Source organism: Chiloscyllium plagiosum, chromosome 5 (assembly GCF_004010195.1).
Source record: "Chiloscyllium plagiosum isolate BGI_BamShark_2017 chromosome 5, ASM401019v2, whole genome shotgun sequence".
Taxonomy (NCBI): domain Eukaryota; kingdom Metazoa; phylum Chordata; class Chondrichthyes; order Orectolobiformes; family Hemiscylliidae; genus Chiloscyllium; species Chiloscyllium plagiosum.
The window spans coordinates 43,959,118-43,983,078 of NC_057714.1; the positions used below are offsets into that span (position 1 = coordinate 43,959,118).

Below are 23,961 nucleotides of genomic sequence, written 5' to 3' on the forward strand. Positions count from 1 at the left end.
TTCTCACTTGGTTTTTCATCACAAGAAATCATTGCAGCTCCATAATTCTCCTTAGCAGTGGAAATTCTTTGTTGACTTTTGTTTTACTGTGATTTCAATGACTGGATTATGTGTCCAAGAAATGTTATTCTCCATTGTGCAAACTTACCATTCTTTCAATGTGAGATATACATTCTGAAATATTTTGATGAGTGATGACTGTTCTAATTCTTCGGTCATGTTCTTCTTTTGTGGATTGATGTATTAGTATGTTGACAATATTAGCTCTGCATTGCCTTCCAATGTTCTTTGAAACATTTCTGGTGCAGATGCTATTCCAAGTGTAACCTATTAAAGTAATATTACCTGGAAAGTGTGTAACTAAGCTTTCCTCCTGTTGCATCATTGAGGGCTGCTGCAACTTAATCTTTTGAAACCATTTAAATTATTCGGATAACACTTAGATGTAACTGTACTTTCAACTTTCAGTTCCTTAATATCCCCTTTTGCTTTCAATTTGACACTCCTGAATTCACTGATTTCTTCTACAATTTGATTTATAAATTTAGATTTGACAGATTTCTCATATTCTTTCATTTTAATGCACAGGAATGATGCATTTTTTTAAAAATCTATCCCACTGTGTGACAGTTATGTCTTTACACTCCACACATTGACCAGAAAGTCTGTCTGTGTGTTTCCCTTCACTTCTCTAACACTTTGACGTGTCACTTGGCATGCTTTTCTCCATTTTGGCTGGCTGGGCATTTCACTGCATCCTAAGCATGGTTCACCGCAATTGATACTTTATATACAATTTTACTTCCCCTCAAACAAAACCTTATTCTGCCTCTAAAGTTTAGTTTGTCTCACATTGGCTAATGCTTTCTCTAGCATTAAATCCTCACTGGTTTGATAGAGTCATCTGAAACACACATCACCATCAGGTTGTGATTTAATTCTGACTTCAGTCCTTCATGTGTGAAATTCTTTGCTGGACTGGGAAAATTAGTGAACAAATCCATGCTTTCCTGAGGACTCTATTATTCTCTGATTAAATTTTACATCCTTCAGTGTTAAACTTGCCCTCATGCTGAAGTGCATATCAAATGCCCTCAACACTTCTTCATATGACTCTGAATTTTTATTAATGTCCTCTGAAGTAATTGGAACAAGATCAGCCAAGTGGGTCTCATAGAATATGAGTTCCCTGATTGGAGCTATTAACCTGGTCCAATTAGGGAGCCTTGGCTGACAGATATAAGCAAGAGTATCAGAGGTTCTCACTCTAGAAGCCAGCTCCATGCTAACTGGGTCAGTGACATGTACTCTGCATGTGTAAATAAATGGTGACATGGTGATGGGATACTGGCCTTCGTGGAATTATTTCACCTTCTATGGCAACTACATCATGATTGTTCCCATAGCATACAGTAACGCACTGACCTGGACTGTTCAGCCTCTTTAGCTGAAGCCGGGGGCTATTCAATAAAATTGTAATTCTCTCAAACCTTCCACGCCTGAGTCTGGGGATATTAGTCATTAGCCTGCAATAGCTGTAAGAGTGATAAATTAGTCTCCATGACTTGACTGAGCACTGGAGCTGCTCCTTTGACTCTGGCTGTGTTTGTTGTGCAATATGGCTCCAGTCTGTTTCTCAGTCTTCTCCTGCACCTGCAACATCCCCCGATTTCTTGCTGAGTCTTGAAAAATGTCTCTGTGCTTCTTGAACCACTTAATTGTTGACTACAGTTGTTGATTTTGGTTACATTTGGAATGTTTTTGTGTTTTATTGTGGGTATGGGGTTATTCTAATCAGGGTCCCAAGCACTGCTTCTTGAGTCCGTGGTACTTTCTGTAAAAAATTTGTGTGCAAGAATCTGTACCCAGGTACTTTTGTAGCTACGATGATGCTGTAAGTGGTAACTTGTGAACTTTTCACTGTATTCACTGGAGTACATATGACAATAAACCTAATTCTAAGAATTCTAAGAACTCTTTATTTACAGTTGAAATAGATACACATACTACTTCAAAACTCAAGTGCAGATTTTGCTTCTTTCTAGTTCTTTCTGCATATAATCATATAGTACTAACATTATTATAACATCAACACACAGCACATCACCACACATTCTTATATATCGTTACATTATATTACTCTGCAACATGAATAAGAAGGAAGAAATTAAAATTTTGGTTGTCCGCAAAAAGAAAGTGATCTAGTCTGAATGGGACACATTTGAAGTTACTGAGGGGTGGAAGATTGAATTTTTGATGGCACTGGCCACAATTTTCTAATTCTCATTAGATAGTAGGAGAAACCTAATGGTTATGCTTTTAAAGGTGGTGGGTGCCTTTACAGTTGTGTTTCTATTTAAATAAAGAGCAAAGTGCTAAATCTTCAAATATACATCAACCAGTCCAACATCAGTCATAGGAAAACCTTTGAGGACAATAATCTGGACCAAAATCAATTGACATATGGCAAGGTGGAAGCTCATAATTGAAGGTCACCATAGACTTGTTCAAGGCAAAATGGATTTGACAAAATTAATTCTGTTCTTTGCTGAAGTAACAATGATGATTATTGAGAGCAGAGGAGAAAATGTTGTGCAAATGGATTGCCAAAACATTTTTGAAAATGTGCCATGTAATATGTCTATTAGCAAAATTAAAGCCTAATGAATTAAATCTAGAAGAGCAGCTTGGATGTAAGATTTCTTGACTGCAGAGAAAACAGGAAGTAGTGGTGAACAGTTGCTTCTCAGTCTGGAGGCAAGTGTTCATTGGTACTGTGCACGAGTCAGTATTAACACTTCTGTACTTCCTGATATAAACTCACAACATCACCAGCAGAACCACTCTGAGCAAGTGTTCACTGCCAAAGTTCCTTCTAAACAAAGGCTGAAATAAACATGAATCTTCAAAATGTCTCTTCATTGGTCTATTTACAGGGCTAAAATTAAGCTACAGGTAATTATTCTCCTCTTTATTTATTCATAATAAGATCTAGGAATTGTACAGTTTGACTGATATATAAAACAGTGAAAAGAAGATCCTGAAGTTTTCAGTGGAAGTGACAATACCTGTATATTGTCAACAGCGGCAACTAGAAATATCTGTAAGAGAAACAATAGAAAATCGTGTAAATTTATAGAGATGAGATTATTTCAGCCCAGCGTCAATCTCCAAATACTATTCAGCTGAACTAAGTTTGCAAAGTGTAAAATTTGGTAGAGCTGAAAAAAATTCCCTTACATACTGAAGTTCTGTTTGGGTAAAAATAAAGTCCGTTCCTAGTTGTAAAGCCTCAAGCCAATGCAAATGTTATCTCATCCCTTAATTTAAAGTTGGGTCATATAACTTCTCTAATCATTCAAGTTGCAGCTTCAAATTCACATTTCTTAAAATATTTACATTGCTAAATTCAAATAATTTGATAATTCTATTTTGTTTACAGTTTGAGATTATCAGGAGAAGGTTGCATGTTCTACATTTTCTTAGCTTCTGTTTGTTTGTAAAACGGTTTATTTTTTTTTCAGAAAAGGCTACAAAATACTGTGATGAAGCTGGGAACTGGTTCAAGCATCCAGAAACCAATCGAACTTGGTCCAACTATACATTTTGTAATAAATTCACAGATTATAAAATAAAGGTACGATCCTACTATATACAGCAAAATCCTCACCACTGTCAGCGTGCTATATTCTCAGATTCCAATGTTGCCAGCATGGTATTTGTTGTGGTCACAGCCTGTGTAATCATCTGGAAAGCCATGGGTAAAATTCCCTGCCACCAATTCAACTAGCTGGTATTAGGTTAAGTTACTGCTACTAAGTGAAGAAGAATATTCACATCAAGTCTTTGGCAGACGTTAAACTCAGTGTTGATAAACAAAATAGGTTTATTACATCATATTTAATAGTTGGTTACATTATATCTGAAATACACGAGAGTCCTTTGTAACTCAGGTTATTGTTATGTGTTAGAACACATTACTGCTGCTGAGTTATTCTGGTACACAACTTAGGAACAATTTGTTTGCCCCTCCCAGGAACAGTTCTTGATATCCTGATAGATGAAACTTTTATCATTATTCAGTTAAATTTTCAGACACTAACTGCCTTATATATGATCACCTTCATCACCAACTCACCCTCCCACCAAAGTGTTTTTTTCCTTCACACAATATTTCAAATATGGTAAATTAGATTCACCACTATTCTCTGGCTGCCAAGTCTCTGATGCTATAACAACAGTCAAGCTGGATGTTTGACTAATGTCTAAATCCAACACTTGTTCGATTAAAATGTGGACCATTATCAGGTATAACCACGTCTGAGGTTACAAGTGTGGTAATTATTTAATGAAGGATGTTGATGATTGTATCCATGTTGATGGAGTATACTTTCTTTACTTTGGTCTGTCAACAAAAGTAGTTCGTCATTAGTAGATAAGAGTATCATTCAAACACAAACAGGTCAGTCCGTATCTGTTTCAATGTTCTAGTAGGAAAGGTAGTGGAAATCAATAGAGTTTCTTTCAGGACTTTATATGACACATGTTTGACAATCATTTCTAATATCTTCTATCTGTTTACTGATTCTATCCACCTAACTGGAGTTCAAGCTCCAGATCGATATTTGGTCACACCCACTTGTTTTTGATGTATCTTGATGAGGATATATGGTTCTTAAATCAGGAGGGTTGCCTTTGTCAACAGTCGTGAAATAAAAACAGAAATTGCTGGAAAAGCTCAGCAGGTTTGGCATCTGTCGAGAGAAATCAGAGTTTAACCCTTCAGTTAAATGATCCTTCCTCAGAGCAATAATGAAATGTTGTTTGCATTCAAAATGGATATTCATCATTAAGCCACTAGGTTTGTTTATTGGTAATCCTTCGATAATATACTGACATGTAGCAAGACATTAGGGATACCTTTTCTGCTTCCCTCTGAAGTGAAGTATTGTTTGTGTTGCTGGCCCCAATATTTTGTTGCTTGAATTGTGTTTATTGACAAGTTCTTTATCATCTCACAGATCTTTAGATCTCATGGAATACAGGGAGAAATAGCCATTTGGATACAAAAACTAGCTCAAGGATAGAAGACAGAAGGTGGTGATGGAGGGTTGTTTTTCGGACTGAAGGCCTGTGACCAGTGGAGTGCCACAAGGATTGGTGCTGGGTCCATACTTTTCATCATTTATATAAATGATTTGGATGTGAGCATAAGAGGTATAGTTAGTAAGTTTGTACATAACACCAAACTTGGAGGTTTACTGGACAGCGAAGAAAGTTACCTCAGATTACAACAGGATCTTGATCAGATGGGCCAATGGGCTGAGAATTGGCAGATGGAGTTTAATTTAGTTTAATGCGAGGTGCTGCACTTTGGGAAAGCAAATCTTAGCAGAACTTATACACTTAATGGTAAGGTCCTAGGGAGTGTTGCTGAACAATGAGATCTTGGAATGCAGCTTCATATATCCTTGAAAGTGGAGTCGCAGGTAGATAGGATAGTGAAGATGGTGTTCGGTATGCTTGCCTTTATTGGTCAGAATGTTGTCAGAGTTGGGAGGTCATGTTGAGGCTGTACAGGACATTAGTTAGACCACTGTTGGAATATTGCGTTCAATTCTGGTCTTCTTCCTATCAGAAAGATGTTGTGAAACTTGAAAGGTTTCAGAAAAGATTTACAAGGATGTTGCCAGGCTTGTAGGATTTGAGCTACGGTGAGAGGCTGAACAGGCTGGTACTGTTTCCCTGGAGCGTCGGAGGCTGAGGAGTGACCTTATAGAGATTCACAAAATTATGAGGGGCATGGATAGGATAAATAGACAAAGTCTTTTCTCTGGGTTGGGGGAGTCCAGAACTAGAGGCCATAGGTTTAGGGTGGGAGGGGAAAGATATAAAAGGGACCTAAGCGGTAACTTTTTCACGCAGACGGTGGTATGTGAATGGAATGAGCTGCCAGAGGAAGTGGTGGAGGCTAGTACAATTGCAACATTTAAAAGGCATTTGGATGGGTATATGAATAGGAAGGGTTTGGAGGGATATGGGCCATGTGTTGGCAGGTGGGACTAGATTGGGTTGGGATATCTGGTCGGCATGGACGGGTTGGACCGAAGGGTCTGTTTCAGTGCTGTACATCTCTATGACTCTATGACTTTCTGGTAGACATTTGTCAGCAGTCACTATGTAGAGAGTTTCCACTGATATTTGTAATTTCATTTGCATGTATTTGTTCTCATATGCAAATCTCTTGAAACAAAGACAAAGATTGTATTCAAGGAAGAATTTGTTTGGTCAAATCTTTTTCATCTCACAGTGAGACCAATAGCTTACCATCGGTCTCTGTAAGACCAATGAGACCCAGGATGCTATCTGCAAATTTCCTGCAGGCTGTCATAACCATGAGGCTTTTTTTAAATAACTGCATATTTGGATGGATAATATATTGGTTTTCTGCAGTATGCCAGCTGCTCTTGGCAGACAACTACTCCAATAAATGTGGCGAAGGCATCCACAGGATAAGAGTCAAGAATTATGGATAATATTGAGCCAAGATATCTACATAAGTTATCATGACTTTGACCTCATGTTGTGTGTCCTAATACCATTCTTGAGCCTTTTTGAGTCAGTTCTCAAGGGTTTTGACATAGTTCCCAAGTGAGATAAGTTTTTTTTTATTCTCTGGTTTACTATTTCCAGAAATCTTTGTAAGTTTTTTTACTGATTTTTGGAGTAGGAAAATTTTCTTATCATCCTTGAAGATGTGACTTTATGCCAGCTTTGTCAGTGTTATGTCCCAAAAATTTAATAAAATCCTTGGAGAACTCACATTTTGAACTGAGATTTAGCCTTTCTACCTGCAATCATTTAAATTCTGCGTGGGTTAATTTTTGCATGGGTTAAGATGACATCTTCATCTTCGTTATTCATATGACATGTAATGCTACCAAACCCTTGTTGGAAAAAAAATTGGAAGATTTCTAGAATTGGTGTGATTTCAAAAGGCAATCTACAGAAACACCATCTCCCAAATGGAGTTATGAAAGCACCAAACAATTTGGACTTTTCATCTCATGGAACAGACCTGTCACAAACCACTAGTAAAATCCAGTTTAGTGATGATCATGCTCTTGTGAGTTTGGACAACCTTTTATTTGCAAGATGACCGCTGAGCCATAAGTTGGCCACTGACACACAAGATGGCTACCAGACAATGGGTGGATTTTTCTATCCACTGTCTTATTGAGGTATATAAAATTAACATATATTCAGACAGATCCATTAGGTTTTGATACAATGACTATGCCTGAACTCTATTCTGTTGGGTTAGTCAATGTGACATCACACCTGATTAGACATGTCCTATCATTGATAGGTGACTTGTCCCATTAAAAGATGAGGAATTCTCTTAGTTTTAGCAACTTTTCTTAAAATGATGTGTTGTGGGGAAAACCCACCAGCCTCAGAGTCAGAGTTGGGGTTAAAGACAGAGTTTATTGTACAAGGAAATACCAGAGCTCTGGGGAGAGAAAGACACCAACAGCACTGTGGTTAGCTACGATTCTTCTCTCAACGTGGAGCACATGTCAAGATACTTTTATACATCTTGTGATATAATAGGTCAGTGATGAGGTTATTGTCTCTGTAACATAGTTTGTTTGTTGTAAACATTGCAGAATCATTGATAGTTTTGATGCAGTCATTGTCAATACAGTGCAGCCTTTGTTCATTTCAGCGCAGTCATTGTCAGTTTCAGTGCAGACATTGTCAGTTTCAGTGTCTGCGCAGGTGTCCATTGCTGTAGCAATGGGTGCTAATCGCTCTTCTTGAGAGGGATGATTACTGCAGCCCTGGCTATTAACACTTTGTATTGAATCTATATCAGTTTGCATTTCTATCAAAGGTGTTGGCTGGACCCAGGACACTTTGGTGGGCAGTGTATGCTCTGTATACTCTCCCCCACCCACCTTAAACTAATCAATTAGGTTATGAGTGCATTGTGCTGGCATTGTGGTGGCCCCAGGCAGTGTCTGTGTTTTCTCTGCTGTCTCTCTCCATATTGTGTGTCAAGTGGCCAACTTATGGCTCCATGGCCATCTTGTGTGACAGTGTGCTTGGTGTCATCCTGCCCCGTGCTATCTCCCACTTCAGATGTTATAATCTGTGCTGTGTTTACCTTTGCCTGTAAATAGTTTTGGGTGATTCTTTCTTGCAACTACTCCTCCCTCTGTTTGTGAATTCCTGTACTTGATGAAGGAGATTCAGAATGAAACATCTTTCTTGCTCAGCAATGGACTACAGATTCTGGATGGCCTATGTCGTTCCAATATAGCAATAACCTCTGTGCCTCAAAGATACATTTTATATACCTTAAATTTGTGAGTTGAAGGATATTAATAGGATGGAGAGGGTTCAGAAGAGATTTATAAGCGTGTTGTCAAGTATGAAAGGTTTGAGTTATAAAGACTGGATAGGCTTGGACTTTTTTCACTGGAGGGTAGGAGGTTGAGAGGTGAGCTTATAGAAGTTTATAAAATCATAAGGCATATAGATCGAGTTAGTGGTAGGTATCTTTAGCTAGGCTGGGGGATTTCAAGACTAGGGGACACATTTTTAAGGTGAGAGGAGAGAGATTTACAAAAGAAATGAGGGGCAAATTTTTTTACCGGGTTGGGGGGGGGGATGTGATTCATGTGTAGAATGACTATCCTGAGGAAGTGGTGGATGTGGGCACGATTATAACACCTAAAAGACATTTGGACAAGTACATGAATAGGAAGATTTTGGAGGGATATGGGCCAGGAGAGGAAGGTGGGATTGGTTTAGTTTGAGATTATGTTCAGCATGGACTGGTTAGACTGAAGGGTCTGTTTCCAAGTTGTACTACTCTATGACTGTGACCTTCTCTGTATGACAAGGTGCTGTAATTTTGTTTTCTTCAACCAAACATTTTTGTTCACACAAAACAGTAACACTGGCCCTGGGGTCAACTTTGAAATGAATTAGATGATGGTTAATTTCTATGAATCTATCATAGCTGGTTCAGATGAGATACACTCATTTTAAAAAAGTCTGATAATGTCTTCTAAAGGTGACATATCACCATATCATGATATGTGTTTCAATTGAGGTATGCCTTAGTATTCTGGGTTTGTTCCATAGATCATTTAAGCTTTGTGAGCCATAGATAATGTTGCACAAAGGTGGTTTTTGAATTTTACACATCTCCTTTCCACTTTCTTACATGAGTTGCATTGGTCATAATTCTCAACAACCGACTGAACCTCCTATTTATGGGTAAAATGTGCAGATGAGAGGGGTTCACAAAATCTAATTCACTCGGGTCCAGGACAAGTTTTCTCATTGCAATCATCTTCTTTCATTTTATTAATTATGCAACTGAGATTCAGGCATGTACTCGCCATGGCCGGAACATTCTGGTTCACACACCCATCACAGCATATGGTAATTCAAGCTGCATACCACTTCAGATGCTACAAAGCAGGATTAGATTCTCACAGCTTGAAACTGGAAGCATTGCATAAAAATGGAAAGCTAGCTCCCCATTCCAAGTTCAGCCACCTGGAGATGCTGGTGGATGGAGTGGTGAACAGGCAGTGCTGACTGCCAAAGGAAGCCATGTCAACAGATCCAGCCATATGGACAGAATTGCAGCATGGGTCAGTGATGTGTTCCATATGGAAAGGGACAATAGAAAGAAGGTTAGTGACCTCCCATGCTGTGCAACGATAAGTGCCACCATCTCTCCGCTAAAATGTACTCACAAAGCCACCATTAATCACTGTTAGGACTTTCCAGTGTATGTGTCTCTGGCATGATATTGAAAGACTAGCCTCACACTGTGGTGTTCAACCACTGTCTTTGAGATCATGGCCCAGAAAGTAAGTTACGTCCCTACAATCCGGACAGGGACCTGGAGCTGCAGATGGATGGTATGGTGGGGAGGAAGGCTGTCCTTTTACCTGCAGGCTGTCCAGGAGGCCTTACCACCAGATAATGTCAGCCTTTATATAGCAGTCTGGATCAGTGCTGAGTGCTGCATTGAAAGTAATGCCCAGTAGTGCTGGAGGAAAGTCAATGATCATCTGCACTTTACAAAGATAAGTGCCACCATCATCTTCTTGTTACCTTACACTTATGCATCCACTACATTCAAGCTCTGCTATTGACACATACCTTCCCAAAGCCGGTGACTGTAACTCTTAGCATTGCAAGCATCATTTCTGCTCAAAGGCTCTCAGCAGCATCATTCTCCAAAACTGTTAACCTTGCCTGCCCTCGGTGCTTCTTATTCATACAGTGGGGGGACCTCACCACCTCACTAACTCATGTATAACTGCTAACTGCTCTTCTATCCACTCCCATCAGGCTCAATCCCTGCCTTCATCTCATTGTAGGATAAACTGGCACATAGCCAGGATGAAAGGTCCGAGACTGGCCAAGAAATGATGGACAGCAAGCTCCTTATTCATGATGAACAGAGATTCCTGGATTTGGCTGAACAAGAGCAGGACAACTCATGTAGCAACAAGGAGTCACAATTTGGTCCCCAAACCAGTGAGCTTCATTAAGCTGTGCTGCTGTATTGGCCCAATACTACCATCATTCATAATCTGTGCAAAATATTCACCCTCTCACAGCTACTACCTTCTCTTCCCTTATGCAGGCATCAGTGACATCCAGTGAACCTCCCCTGCACAGGACAATTCCAGAGATGCTCAGCTCCATTTTTTAAGCCAGTGAACCCTCAGAGAATGCAATGGCAAGGCTTTCACCTGCACCCTCCCCCAGCTCAGAGACTTTCACTTCAGCAGGAAATCACAAGATTCGACTCAAGGAGCACAACCCTGAAAGCATATCACTGAAATGCCTCCATGGCCATTTGTGGAAGAAATGCCCCAGGGTACTGGTACTCAGAGAACCATTGAAGAATAGACACCAGGTCAGCACTAGGTAGAAGGTGTGGCCCTACACTCAGGCAAACTGCCAAGTTGGGTACAGAAATATCATGAAAATCGATGTTTTGGACAAAAGCCCTGTTGATTTTCCTAATCCTCATTGCTGCCTGACTTGCTGTGCTTTTCCAGCACCACTCTTTTGACTCTAATCTCTGGCATCTGCAGTCCTCACTTTCGCCTACAGAAATATCAGGCCATTGTTGTGCAGGAACCAAGTATGAGGGAATTGTTTTTAATCATGAATGGGATGTGGGGGCTTGCTGACTGATGAGGCCAGCATTTATTGTCAGTCTCGAATTTCCCAGAGGGCATGCCAACGAGAGTGAGTCGAAATCTGGGCAGGCGATTTTCAGCAGGCCTTGGCACCCGAAGCCCAAAGGAAGGAGAGAACAACACTGTGAACATCAAAGTCAACCAGGCCAACCATAGAGCAAGCTCTCTCCAACTCAATTGTGGACACTGGGCCTGCAGAGGAAGAAAACATTCTGAGGACCCATAGGAGGCACAGGCGAAACATCATTATCAATCATTTTTCATTTCTGTTAATAAATGTTGACTTCCAGGGTTACAATAGTGATATTTTATGCTTTCTGCTGTCAAATCCTGTTGAGTTACACCCATGTGATCAATGAGCGGCTTCAGACAACCAAGGATAAAAGAAGTTGTAATAACTGAGCATTACTCAATTCTCATAGGCATCTGACTCCTTGACTGCAGCGTGCCTCAGATGTCAGGCTTCCCTGAAATGTGACATTGAAGTCTGCAACTATGGCATTTCACTTTAATGTGGACAACATTAAGGCCAAAAACTGGAATTGTTCTAATGAGATTCCATAATAAGTGCTGATTCCCCACATCTCTGTCAGGAAAGATTCGTTGAATGTATCAGCTTTACAAGGGAGTGCTTTGCCATTCCACATTCAGAGATGTACAATTGGGCAGTTCATGTGTCCATTATCCTTCAAAGCACATTGATCTGCATAGAAAAGCTGCACAAAGTGCTGTCTGTCACAGGTTCAACAGTGTCCTGTAGGTGTTTAAGCATTTCAAGGCAATTTAACAGTCTCTGCACACTTTTAAACATTGAAAGGTTAATGATAACAGGGTCAAAGGAGATTCCTCAGGCTCCCTCTCAATCTTTTTGCTTTCACAAAGGACTTCAGTACACAGCACTTTGACTTTGTATAGAAGCAAAAATATTGCAGATGCTGGAGATCTGAAATAAAAACAGAAAGCGTGAGTGTTGCAAAGAAGAGTCACGTTGGACTCAACATTTTGACTGTGTTTCTCTCTGCAGATGCTACCAGAACTGCTGAATTTCTCCAGTACTTTCCGCTTTTACTCAGATGTCATATCTTGACAGATGTCTTAAGAGCTACCAGATATTAGTACCATGAGGTGTTAGTGCACTATCGCAGTGCTGTGCTATAACCAACGTTCATGTCATGTGGGTTTTGTGTGGATACTTTAAAATGGGAACATTTGAAGATATCATGGATAATAAGATATTTATTCAGCATCACAAAAGTCAGGTATTGCTAAAATAACAATATCCACAAAAATAACAAACTCAAATGTCTTTTGCAAGAAGTAGGAGTTCTTGTGAAAATAGGAACAGAATAACATCCAATTAAATGAAGTCCAAACCCAGTTCATTTATTCTGGAAGTGCTTGGGAATTAGATTGTCTTGACCTCTTGGATTCTGTGATGCATTACACTGTCATGCTCTCTTCACAGAAATGTTATGGCAGAATGAGGCAATCCAACCCATTGTGCGCTCGGATTTTGTAAATGAGCATCATAACGTAGTGCCATTCCTGCTCTCTCTCCATAATTCCATTCCCTATCCCTTGATAAGTTCCTAACTTATTATTCAACAAATCCCCAGGACTGATTGTGGTAGGACACGCCTGACTGACTGTGGACCAGCTTACAGACTGATGGCATCACAGCACCCCGACTGACCTATGTGTGATTCCTGAATGCTTGCACCTGTCCTGCAGGACTGGCTGTAGATCAAACAGCAGTCACAAATCTCTGACTCTTGCAGACCAAATGTCTGACTGGCCCTGGCCAGTCACCTTTAAATATAATCAGATGAGCCCTTCACTGACTGTGGTGGTACCCCCTTTCTGGCTGCAGCTGTACTTCACCCCAATAAAGACATTTCTCCTTTGTGTTTCACACAATGCCATTTGCTTGAAGCACATGCAGAATGTTTACCATGTGAGCTGCTGGCACATGCTACAGTTCTGACACTGATGTAACACAATATAAACTGCAACATTTCCATGTCCTATCTGACTGATAGATTGACTGTCCATTGCTTGCCAACATCACAAGCTGCCAGCCTTGACCTCTGCACTTAAATGCAAGTTAACCCATGGAGGTGAGCAGCCTGTAATTAGCACTCAAAACCTTGACTATTAAGGAAGTTCTCCTTTGTAAGTTCTCAAGCTATACTTAAGAGTAAGTGCACATTATTGTCATTGAGCCATTCCGGTACATAATTTAAAGACAGGAGGTAAAGAGGAACAAATCTGTAAGGAAATTACAAACAGGTATAAACATCATAGAATAGTTATAATTGAATCTTTAGTTGCCCATAAATGAACTGGGATGGACGTAATGTAAAAGGCAGAGAGGGGCAAATATTCCGACAATGTGTTCAAGAGAATTTTCTACATGTGTTTAGTCCAATGAGAAAAGAGGCATTGCTGGACCTGGTTTGTTGGGAATGAGATAGGCCAAGTGGATCCAGTAACTTTGGGGAATATTTAGGGGACATTGTAGCTTTAGGATGATAGTAGAAAATCATCACCCCAGAAGTAGAATAATCAACAAAAGTAGAGTCAAGTTTAACTCCTCCTTTTTCGGGAGCAGCGAGGAGAGAGGGAGAGAGGAACAGGGGCTGCCGGGAGGTAAGTTTTCCACTTAAATGGGATTTACTCGAGAGTCAGGCCTCCATTTTTCGGGAGCAGTGAGGAGAGAGGCTGCAGGGAAGGTATCACTGCTCTAAACATTTACCTTGTGAATAGGCAGAACGCACACAGAGCAGGAGTGGACACAGGACTGCTGAGTAAGTGAAGTAATATATTTGGGCAGTTGCACTACCCAAAACACTACTTAGGTTGTGTCTCGCACCCATTCTCCTCCTCTAACCACAAAAAAAGGTTCTGTGCACTGAATTGGTAACCAGTTTTAAAAAATTCTTTATTTTTCAATAGTCTCATTGGGAATTTAGAATAGTGGGAATGGCAGTTAGGGCAGTTGAATGTTCCTCCTGCAGAACATGCTGACTTCATCTGCAGGAGGTGCACCCAACTCCAACTCCTCAAAAAACCATGTTAGGGAACTGGAGCTCGAGCAGGAGCTGGATGAACTTCGGATCATTTGGGAGGCTGAGGGGGCTATTGTGAGGAGTTAGAGGGAGGCAGTCCCTCCTCAGGTACAAGGCAGATGGGTTACAGTTAAGGGACAGAAAGGGAACCAGCAGACAGTGCAGGGAGCCCCTGTGGCTGTTCCCTTCAATAACCAGTATACCATTTTGGATACTGTTGGAGGGGATCGATTTGCCAGGGTAAGCATGGGGTACAGGTCTCTGGCACAGAATCTGTCCTTGTCGCTCAGAAGGGAAGGGAGGAGATGAGCAACAGGGGCATTGGAGATTCCATAGTTAGGGGAACAGATAGGAGATTTTGTGGGAACGAAAGAGATGTACGGTTGGCCCATTGCCTCCCAGGTGCCAGGGACCGTGATGTCTCGGATCATGTTTTTGGGATCCTTGAGGGGAAGGGGGAGCAGCCCCAAGTTGTGGTTCACATAGGCACGAACAACAAAGGTAGGAAAAGGGATGGAGATTTAAAGCAGAAATTCAGGGAGCTAGGATGGAAGCTTAGAGCTAGAACAAACCAAGTTGTTATCTCTGGTTTGTTGCCTGTGCCCTGTGCTAGCGAGGCGAGGAATAGGGAGAGAGAGCAGTTGAACAGGGATAGTGCAGGAGGGAGGTTTCAGATACCTGGATAATCAGGGCTTATTCTGGGGTAGGTGGGACCTCTACAAACAGGATGGTCTACACCAGAACCAGACGGGTACCAATATCCTGGGGGCTAAATTTTCTCATGCTCTTCGGAAGGTTTTAAACTAATTCAGCAGGTGGATGGGAACCTAAATTGTAGTTCCAGTGTACAGGAGGTTGGGAGTAGTGTGGTCAGAAATATCGTTTCAAGGTCACAAGAGTGCACTGGCAAGTAGGAAAGTGGTTTGAAGTGTGTCTACTTCAATGCCAGGAGCATTCAGAATAAGGTGGATGAACTTGCAGCATGTGTTAGTACCTGGGACTTCAATGTTGTGGCCATTTTGAAGACATGAATAGAGCAGGGATAGGAATGGTTGTTGTAGGTTCCGGGATTTAAATGTTTCAGTAAAATTAGAGAAGATGGTAAAAGAGGAGGAGGTGTGGCATCGTTCCAGTCAGGTTTTAAATTTGGAGGTAGGTGAGCACTCTGGTGATCGTGACCACAGTTCGTTTAAGTTTACTTTAGCGACGGAAAGAGATTGGTATATACTGCAGGTCCAGTGCTACAACTGGGTGAAAGGCAATTATGATATAATTAGGCAAGATTTAGGATGCATAGGATGGGGAAAGAAACTGCAGGGGATGGGCACAATTGAAACGTGTACCTTATTCAAGGAACAGCTACTGGTAACAAGTATGTACCTTGATAAGTATGGACCTGTCAGGCATGGAGGAAGTGGTCGAGTGACAGAGCCACTGTTTGCTAAGGAAGTTGAATCTCTTGTCAAGAGGAAGAAGAAGGCTTATGTTAGGATGAGACGTGAAGGCTCAGTTAGGGCGCTTGAGAGTTATAAGCTAGCCAGGTGAGAACTATAGAGAGAGCTAAGAAGAGCCAGGTGGAGACATGGGAAGTCATTGGCAGATAGGATCAAGGAAAACCCTAAAGCTTTTTATAGATATGTCAGGAATAAATGAATGACTAGAGTAAGATTAAGGCCAATCAAGGGCAGCAGTAGGAAGTTGTGGATGGAGTCCGAGGAGACAGGAGAAGCGCTAAATGAATATTTTTCATTGGTATTCTCACTGGAAAAAGACAATGTTGGTAAGGAGAATACTGAGATACAGGCTACTAGACTCATGGGATTGGGATTCACAAGGACATGGTGTTAGCAACTCTGGAAAGTGTGAAATAGATATGTTCCCTGGGCCGGATGGCATTTATCCCAGGATTCTCTGGGAAGCTAGGGAGAAGATTGCAGAGCTTATGGCTTTGATTTTTACGTCATCATTGTCTACAGGAATAGTACCAGAAGACTGGAGGATAACAAGTGTTGTTCCCTTATTCAAGAAGGAGAGTAGAGACAACCCTAGTAATTACAGACCAGTGAGCCTTACTTCAGTTGTAGGTAAAGTGTTGGAAAAGGTTATAAGAGATAGGATTTATAATCATTTAGAAAGGAATAAGTTGTTTACAGACAGTCAACATAGTTTTGTGAAGGGTAGATTGTGCCTCACAAACCTTATTGAGTTCTTTGAGAATGTGACCAAACATGTGGGTGAGGGTAAAGCAGTTGATGTGGTGTAAATGGATTTCAGTAAGGCGTTCGATAAGGTTCCACACGGTAGGAGGCATGGGATTGAGGGTGATTTAGTGGTTTGGATCAGACATTGGCTAGCTGAAAGAAGACAGAAGGTGGTGATTGATGCGAAATGTTCATCCTGGAGTTCAGTTACGAGTGGTGTACCGCAAGGATCTGTTTTGATCTGTTTGTTTTTTTTGTAAATGAGCTGGATGAGGGCATAGAAGGATAGGCTAGTAAATTTGTGGATGACACTCATGTCAGTGGAGTTGTGGACAATGCTAAAGGATGTTGTAGGGGGACATAGATAAGTTGAAAAGCTTGGCTGAGAGGTGGCAAATAGAGTTTAATGCAGAAACATGTGAGGTGATTCACATTGGAAGGAGCATCAGGAATAAAGAGCATTGGACTAATGGTAAGATTCTTGGCAGTGTAGATGAGCAGAGAGATCGCGGAGTCCACGTACATAGATCCCTGAAAGTTGCCACCAAGGTTGATAGGGTTGTTAAGAGGGCATACGGTGTGTTAGCTTTTATTGGTAGCGGGATTGAGTTTTGGAACCACAAGGTCATGTTGCAGCTGTACAAAACTCTGGTGCGGCTGCACTTGGAGTATTGCGTACAGTTCTGGTCACCCCATTACAGGAAGGATGTGAAAGCTTTGGAAAGCGTTCAGAGGAGATTTAGATTAGACTACCTATAGTGTGGAAACAGGCCCTTCGGCCCAACAAGTCCACACCGACCCGTTGAAGCGCAACCCACCCACACCCATTCCCCTACATTTACCCCTGCACCTAACACTACGGGCAATTTAGCATGGCCAATTCACCTAACCTGCACATTTTTGGACTGCGGGAAGAAACCGGAGCACCTGGAGGAAACCCACGCAGACACGGGGAGAATGTGCAAACTCCACACAATCAGTTGCCTGAGGCGGGAATTGAACCTGGGTCTCTGGCACTGTCAGGCAGCAATGCCAACCACTGTGCAACCGTGCTGCCCACTCTAGGTTTACGAGAATGTTTTCTGATATGGAGTGATGGTCTTATGAGGAAAGACTGAGGGACTTGAGGCTGTTTTTGTTAGAGAGAAGGTTGAGATGTGACTTAATTGAGACATATAGGATAATCAGAGGATTAGCTAGGGCAGACAGTGAAAGCCTTTTTCCTCGGATGGTGATGGCTAGCACAAGGGGACATAGTTTTAAATTGAGGGGTGATAGATGTTGGACAGATGTCAGAGGTAGTTTCTTTACTCAGAGAGTAGTAGGGGCATTCCATCAAATCAGAAAGGTAGGGCAGCTTCCAGCAAAGGAAATAGAAAATAATTTAAAGAAGAAAAATGTGCTTATGGCAGATGTTAGGTTGTAAATTAAATTGAAAACCAAGCTCAATAAGCAAAGTACAGGGAGTTGAAAACGTAAATAAGAGAAACCAAGGGGAATTATGAAAAAAAGATTGCCAAATAACAAAAAGAAATCTCCAAGTTTTCTGTAAACACCATCAATAGTGAAAATATGGTAAAAGGAAGAGTGGGGCTGATTAAGGGCTAGAAACAGATTTTGGAAATAAAGGCAAGGGACATGGCTGAGGTATTAGTTAATACTTTGTCTTTAGATACAAGGCAAACACAACCCAGACCGTGGTGACACACTAAGTGTGTTTAAAATTGATGATGAGGAGTGATTGGACAAGTTCTTGATATTTAATGTTTTAATACGTCACTAGGACTTGGATGATATGCATCGTTATTGAAGGTAATAAGAATTGAAATTGCAGAGGCACTGACAATTACCTTTCAATCTTCCCTGGATTCAGGGACCATATCAGAAGACTGGAGAATTGCAAACATTATGCTATTGTTCAAAAAAGGTTGTAAAGTTTGGCTGAGCGATTACAAATAAGTCCCAGTTTTATCTCAGATTCTGTGTCATTGCGTCTTTTGGCACCAACAACTTGTTCCAGTTCATCTAAAAAGAAGCCTAAAGTATAAAGTATGCTTCCTGCCATGTGCTTCATTGTTAAAGCTGAAGAAATTTTTATTTAACAAAATTCAAATACAGTCTTAAGATAACAAATTTCATCTGTAATAAATGCCACAATGAATATTTAAATAAGTTATGCTATATTATATGAGCAAACATTTAAATTGAGTCACTTGGCATAATAATGAATTAATATCTCAAATTTTTGAAGCTGAAGACACCAATGCATTTCACCTTTTTAATAATTTCAGTGTGTATAATTAAATTTCCAGCTACATTCAGGAATAATATACATAGAGAATGAATGACAATTTTATTTTTTAAAAGAAGACTTTGATTCTGTGACTACATGTCCTTTCCTGTCTAAGCAGTGTTATCTCTTGCTCTTACCAGATGGCGCGTATTCTTTACTATATGGCTGTTGTGGGTCATACACTGTCAATTATATCGCTATTGATTTCTCTGGCTATTTTCTTCTATTTCAAGTAAGTATATTGACTTTCCACTGGTCCTTTCTAACCTGAAACAAAAGAAGTATCTAAACAGTTTGTGCTAATTTACTTTAAATGAAAGGTAGAAGGTTCCAAATTAGTTAAGACCCAGGAACGGGCACATACCCAACGTTGCCTGGCACTGTAGAGACTGAAGCTTCCTGAAATTAGACCTCAAGTCACGTTTCAATAAAATATTATAATTATTGCTACCTAACTGCAGGCACAGTGTTTTAGCTCTTGCTGAATGCAGTACACCCAATTTCTGAGAGAAGATCTAAAGTGGCATTAGCCTCTTCATTTGTATTTGCAAAGGAACAGCTGTTCAACCTGCTTCAAGCAGCAGCACTCCCCCATTCCAGGGTTACTTGAAAAACTACCCAACTCAGTACTAGGACAGACGTCTTTCCATTAAAAGTTAGTCCTCATAATTGGTGTTTTCTGTTTTACACCACTAAAACAGTTACATTGTAGACAAATCTTTACTCCAAAAAACCTAAACATCTTGAAAGTTGATGTTTGTACGAGTTACAAGTGGAAAGGGTGGAAAAGCACATATGCCGTATAAAACGGCATATTCTTAAAAGCATGAAACATCCAATGATGAAGAAAAGTCAGGCCAATACATTCTTGTGACCTCTCAAAGCACTTCACAGGTAATGAAATGCATTTAAGGTTTACTCATTATTGCATTCCTTGCAAATGCTGCAATTTAATTTGGATAAGGATCAAATAATAAATAATTATCTTTTGTTTTAATTCCTGATAATGGTTATGGTATATAAGATGAATTATAGTAGAGGAATTGGCCAGTTTTTCTTCAAATAGTATTATAGGAATTTTACATCCACTTGAAGAGATTGACAGGGCTGACATCTCATGTGAAGGACAATATCTCTAACCATGCAGCACCCTCTCAATTCTGCAGTAACTTATCAGCCTACATTCGATGCCCAAGTCTCTTGTAGAGTTTAGAAGCCTTAAGCTTAGGAGGGTGGTTTGATTTTGCACTATTTACAAAATGGATGATAGCAAATCAGCAGCTAATTTTACATCTCCCTGCTTCATATTAAGGACCACAGAAATAAAAGAGGGAGGAAATGTGAAAGAAGCTGCAGAATTACTATATCACACAAATCAAGATCTGCCTCTAATATAACGGAAATGAGAGTGACTCAAACTAGACTTGAAAAGATTAATCAATCCATCAAGGCCATGGCAACTATACTGTATTCAACCACTCTGTTATTCATTTTACCTCATTCATTTAAAGTTCTGAGGAAACATTCAGTGTAAATAAGATCTGATTCTCAATAAATTGGAATTCCTTTCTTGAATAATTTCCATGTGCATCCTTGGCTACTGACCTCCAGAGACATCATTAGCTTCCCACTCCAGCATAAGAGAAAGGTAACCACATGAATTTGTTAGGCTGACCAATACCAGATTGTGATATTCTTAGGTAATGTTTTATTTTCCTGTGAGCTGGCACATGTCACTATTATTTACTCCTGACCTGGGTGGAGCCCTTGTGCCCAGCATCTCAGTACATGCTGACACACCAGGCTAATAGTTAGTGGCTACAGGTGTCAGATCAAGCAATGGTACTTTTTGGTCAGACATGACTTGTATACATTCATTATGATAGGTCCACAGTGTCTAACTAGGCAGTAAGGCTTGGAATATCAGAAATCAAAACCGCAGAAGGAGAGAGTTAAGGTGACCTGAATTAAAAGAGCCTTATAGTTTATAACTTTTACCACGAAGGTTTGACATTGCGTTTGAAAAATGTTATTTCTAAGGAGAAGGAAAAATTGATTTTAGTTTTCAGTTCTGTGAATTATGGAATCATTCAGTAGAGAATAGGTCATTCGAGCTATCAGGTCTGCACCAACAAAAAGCTACCCTTAAGATAAATATTTCCACTTTCCAGTGAATGGCCCATTCAAGTGCTCATCAGTATCTTTCAGAGGTTGTGAGGTTTCCCAGCTCCCTCTCAGGCAATATATTCTAGATTCCCACCGCATTCTGGGTGAAAATAACTGTCCGCAAATCCCCTCAAACCCCTCTAAGCCTCCTTCCTTTCACCTTAAAACACTGACCACTTGATATTAACACTGCAACCAAGGGTTTCTATCTACCCTTTCTATGCCCCTCAAAATCTTATCCATCTCAATCAGGCCCCTTTTCAGCCTTTTCCAAAGAAAGCAACCCACATTTACAACCTCTCTTTGTAACTAAACTGCTCCATCCCAGGCAACAGCCAAGGTCTGATTTTCTTTTTTATAAAGTAAGAATATCATTTAGAACAGTGAGACATAGACAGTGTATCTGAGAAATCATGTGATTTTTATAAATAACTAGCAGGATCCTCGGAGAGATCATTGCTGACTTACAGATTGAAAGAGAGAATGGTGTCACGGTCGGACAGAGGTTCATTCAGAGAGAAAAAAGCCTATAACTCCAGAGGTATTGTTAGTTTAGCAATCTCCAAAAGGGTCACAGCAGATGGAAAATTCCTGACTTCTTAGAAGAAAACTCGAGAAGCAAAAGGCTGTGGAAGTGGCAGAGGGGGAGGCATCCTAAAAGGCTGTTCAAGATAAAGGTTTGAGGATCCCATCTTCAGTAATAATAGTGAGCTGAGCCAACAGCAAGTTTAAAGGTCTCAGAGGGACATTAAATGAAAAGAAAAGCAATGAGAGAATGCACAGAACCTTTCTGAAAAGCAAACTGATTCCAACCCTGCTAGCCAAGCAAGGACTGTCACTGGAGTAACCCTCCACTGAAGTTTGACTGCCTGTATGGTTATTGTTGGGGTAAAAAGGTTAAACCTTTCTCTCTAATATTTGTCATGAGTTCATTCCAATCATCCTTGTAAACTGTAATCTAGTTTGTGTGTTTTTTTTGTACAATTAACCTTTATGTCCTTTTATTAATATTGCATTGTCAGCATCTTATGAAATTTTTCAATGATTGACCTCCAAAATAAACAAAAAGAAAACTTGAAACAATGGGTCTGTGAAGCTAGGTTTCACTCCGGGATCTGACTTGCCTGGTATTATCATCAGCTGGCACCATAGCTTTATGTTTTCAGATTGGGTCGTTGCTCAAGGAAATAAAGACAAAGACACTGTGAGCAGGACTATGTCATTCAGCCCTGCAAGGCTGCTCCTTCAGTCAGCATGATCATGACTGATCCTCTACCTCAGTGCCATGTACCTGTTTTCTTCTCATATCCTGATATACCCATACACTGACGCCTTTAAAATCTGAAAAATTTGCTGTCTCTTTCTTGAAAAATCCAGTGATTTGGCCTCCATAGCCTCCTGCAGTAAAGCATTCAAGAGGTTCACTACCCTTTCAGTGAAGAAATATTTCCTCATCTCAGTCCTAAATTGCGTACATAGTATCTTGAGACTGAGGCCCCTGGTTCTAAACTCGCCAACCAGAGACAATATCTCCCTGCATCTGGTCTGCCCAGACCTGTTAGGATCTTACACATTTTAATCAGATCCCCTCACTTCCTTCAAAGTTCTCGTGAATTCAGCCCCAGTGTAAGTCCAAACCAAAACCAGAAATTGCAGGCGAAATTCAACAGGTCTAGCAGCATCTGAAAGAAAACAGAGTTAACATTTCAATGACTTTTCATCAAAAGAATCTAGGATTGTCCTGCCATCAGTGGTATATGAGGATATATCCATATGACCATCTTGGATGGTGGAGTAAGCTCATGGGGCTGAATGGCCTACTCCTGCTCCCAGTTTCCTGGTATCTCCCATTTCTTTTGCAATCCCTTTAAAGGCCACCTAATCCCTATGGAAGCATCATCTCTCTGATTTGACCACCTGGACTAAAGCATCCAGTGTTGCAGCAGACAACATGAGAGCTTTCTCTTTGGTTCCCTGCTCCACTGATGTCCTTATTTTTTTCGCTGAAGGATCAATAGGCTGCTGCATCTTCCACTTTAAAGGGAATAGTTTAGCTGCAACTTCCATCAACCATGCTGAGGTCCCCTGCTGATGTGCGCCAACCAGCAGCAGATTTAGCATTGGGATATATGCCAAAATCATGGTGACAAGCAGACGGCACAAATCTTATGTCCTGTCTCTCTCAACCTGCTTGGTAATAGTGCATTGTAACACTGATACCTATATCTAATATTTAGCCCAGTCAGCATATTTTTAATAAATTGATCTGGTCCATATGTAAATAGTTTAGAAAAAAATTATTCAATTATTTGCTATCACAGAAATATACCAATGAATTCTTTCCATACACTGTGACTTTAATCCACAGCAATGCTGAGTTATTTCTCCACACATATATTTTGAGCATATTATTGTCTTTCCTGCCATGTTAAAAGTATTTTATTTAACCTGTGATCAAATGAAACAGAATACAGGTTATTTGGATATAATGCAATAGTTCCCTTCCCGTGCGATGCTGCATTAGAAGAAAATTGCGCAAAAACTGCACCATTTAAACTGATGAGGCTAGAATCGCATTATAACCAATATAGATAAGGAAAGTTTGTGTTCTGCAAATAATGGTCTAAATTCTTCAATCTCATTATAGCCAATTCGCGTGGAAGAAACCCGCGCTATGGCAGAACTGATTATACTGACAAAGTAATCCCGCAATCTCACATGGAGCAGAATAATAAATACTTAAAGGACTTTGAACGTTTTTCTTTTCATTTGTCCAATGAACATCCCAGATTTGGCTAACAAAAAGGCTTAAGTGAAAATATTAACCTGTGAACATGAGGGATGATGCAAAAGAGGAATTTACACAACTGAAAAAATATGTACTGTTTCATGCTGCAATTCCTTGTTAAACAATCAAATCGCAAACGATTATTTGCTGGGTGTTTAATGTTCCATTGTAAGCAATCCTCAAGCTTTCAAAACCAACT

General features: G+C 40.3%; 1 protein-coding gene across 3 annotated transcripts in view; it reads left to right on the forward strand.

The window, feature by feature from the left end:
* The window catches only part of calcr (calcitonin receptor), a 270,585-nt gene that overhangs the window by 151,733 nt on the left and 94,891 nt on the right, over nucleotides 1-23,961 (forward strand). For all 3 annotated transcript variants that reach the window (XM_043689943.1, XM_043689944.1, XM_043689945.1), the window contains exons 5-6: nucleotides 3,525-3,637; nucleotides 18,949-19,040. In XM_043689943.1, the coding sequence (XP_043545878.1) occupies nucleotides 3,525-3,637; nucleotides 18,949-19,040 (205 nt within the window). The remainder of the gene's footprint in view (nucleotides 1-3,524; nucleotides 3,638-18,948; nucleotides 19,041-23,961) is intronic.